Below are 1,878 nucleotides of genomic sequence, written 5' to 3'. Positions count from 1 at the left end.
CTTCGGGTGACAGGAGCCAAAATGGCGCCGGCGCTACCTTTGCCCTGTCATATGGTAAGGGCAAAGGGTCATTGGCGCCATTTCTATTAACGCAGCCGTGGCCCGAGAGCGGGAGATCGCACCGGGACCCCCCCACTGGACCCCAGGTAATTTAAAACATTATGGGGGGGTTCGGGAGGGTGGGGGATTTGTTTTAAAGGGTCGGGGTGGGTTTTAGGGTTGTTTTGGTATGCCAGTTTTCCCACCCTCCCCCAATTTACGATTTAAAAAAAAACAAACCATGACGATCAGATTTCCCTCCCCCCAGCCAAAATCGATCGTTAAGACGATCGATCACACGATTCACATCCCTACTGGTAATTGTGTCTGCTTATGCAGCTAAATTTAGCTGGATAAGTCTTTAAATATGTTGGTTTAGCTGTTTAGATGGACAACTCTTCAGTTATCTGTCTAAATGGCTTTTGAATATCGACCTCATAGCTTTTATTTGTGTTGATTTATTTTATAAACAAATCACAATTCTCTAGGAGTTTCATCTTTGAACTTCTTCCATCTAATTACACAGAGTACTTTTTTCCGAATCTGCTTTGTCCTTACACCATACACAAAGGGGTTCAGCATAGGTGGACAGAACAAGTAAACATTGGCCAGGATAGGTTGAATGTATTTAGGAGCATTCTTGGCAAACCTGAGCATTAAAAAAGAAAAAAGTGCTGGACTATAAGAGAGTAAAATGACACACACATGGGAGCCACAGGTACTAAATGCTTTGAGCCTCTTTCCTGTTGATGGAAGGTTCAGAATAGTCTTGAGAATCAAGATGTATGACAAGGTGATCAAGGTCACATCTAACCCTATAATTAAAGTAATTGCTGTCAGGCCATAGGCACTAGTGACAGTTAAATCTGAACAAGAGAGCTGTGCAACTGCCATGAACTCACAGTAGGAGTGAGGAATCACATTTGTTTTGCAGTATGACAACCTATTCAGCAGGAATGGATGAATTATCACAATCCCTATAGGTCTCAGTGCTATAACCACTCCTATTTTGGCTATTCTTGAATTGGATAAGATGGTTGTATACCTTAATGGATGGCATATAGCAATATATCTGTCAATTGCCATGGCTGATAGGATACCTGATTCAAAGCCTGAGAAGGTGTGAACAAAATACATTTGAGCTAGGCATGCATTGAAAGTAATTTCTTGGGCATTGAACCAATAGATTCCGAGCATTGTAGGTATTGAAGACGTAGGTAGGATGATATCGTTCATGGCTAACAAGGACAGGAATAAGTACATGGGTGTGTGTAGACTGGACTCTGTTCTTATAATAAAGAGGAGGGTGATGTTTCCCAACAAGGAGACAATGTACACTGTGCAGAAAGGAATGGCGAGCCAAAACTGGGAAGAATCCAGCCCTGGGATGCCACTGAGGATGAAGGCTGCAGGATGGGAGATGGTGGTGTTAGATGTTGACATGGTGATTGGCGGATTAGAAGTCCTGTTTGGCAGCCTGGGATGTCCTATAAGAAAAACAGAAGAAATAATGATTACCTCTGTGAAAAACAAAGGAATTGGAGAGAATTGCTAGAATTGCATAACATTTATATTAGGTCAAAACTATTACATCATTGTATTGCCTTTGGTGACTGTTCTGTGACTTCATGGCAATATTTGTTCTGTTTATTTGCTTCATGTTGACTCTGAGTGACCATGAATTGTAATAAGGGTATGGTCTCTTCATAAATTACTTCATCCCGGATTTGTAACAAAGGTTGATTTGGGATTTGCATTTTTTGAAATCTCACTTGTCTGTCTTGAGAAATTTTATTCCTGCTACAGCCACCTTTGTGTGTAAATAATACAATCTTCAGT

General features: G+C 41.2%; 1 protein-coding gene across 1 annotated transcript; it reads right to left on the bottom strand.

Annotated features, from left to right (window-relative positions):
- Positions 1-513: 513 nt before the first annotated feature.
- Positions 514-1,482, bottom strand: LOC115091686 (olfactory receptor 52E4-like). Its single transcript, XM_029601847.1, has one exon. It carries the CDS (start codon positions 1,480-1,482, stop codon positions 514-516), a length of 969 nt encoding a protein of 322 aa, XP_029457707.1.
- Between the last annotated feature and the right edge of the window lie 396 nt (positions 1,483-1,878).

The sequence above is a fragment of the Rhinatrema bivittatum genome, chromosome 5, assembly GCF_901001135.1.
Source record: "Rhinatrema bivittatum chromosome 5, aRhiBiv1.1, whole genome shotgun sequence".
Taxonomy (NCBI): domain Eukaryota; kingdom Metazoa; phylum Chordata; class Amphibia; order Gymnophiona; family Rhinatrematidae; genus Rhinatrema; species Rhinatrema bivittatum.
Note: the sequence above shows the minus strand (reverse complement) of the source record. Positions and strands in the feature narration are given on the sequence as shown.

Coding starts and splice junctions, on each gene's coding strand:
- LOC115091686 (XM_029601847.1), bottom strand. CDS start 1,482: ATGTCAACATCTAACACCACCATCTCCCATCCTGCAGCCTTCATCCTC.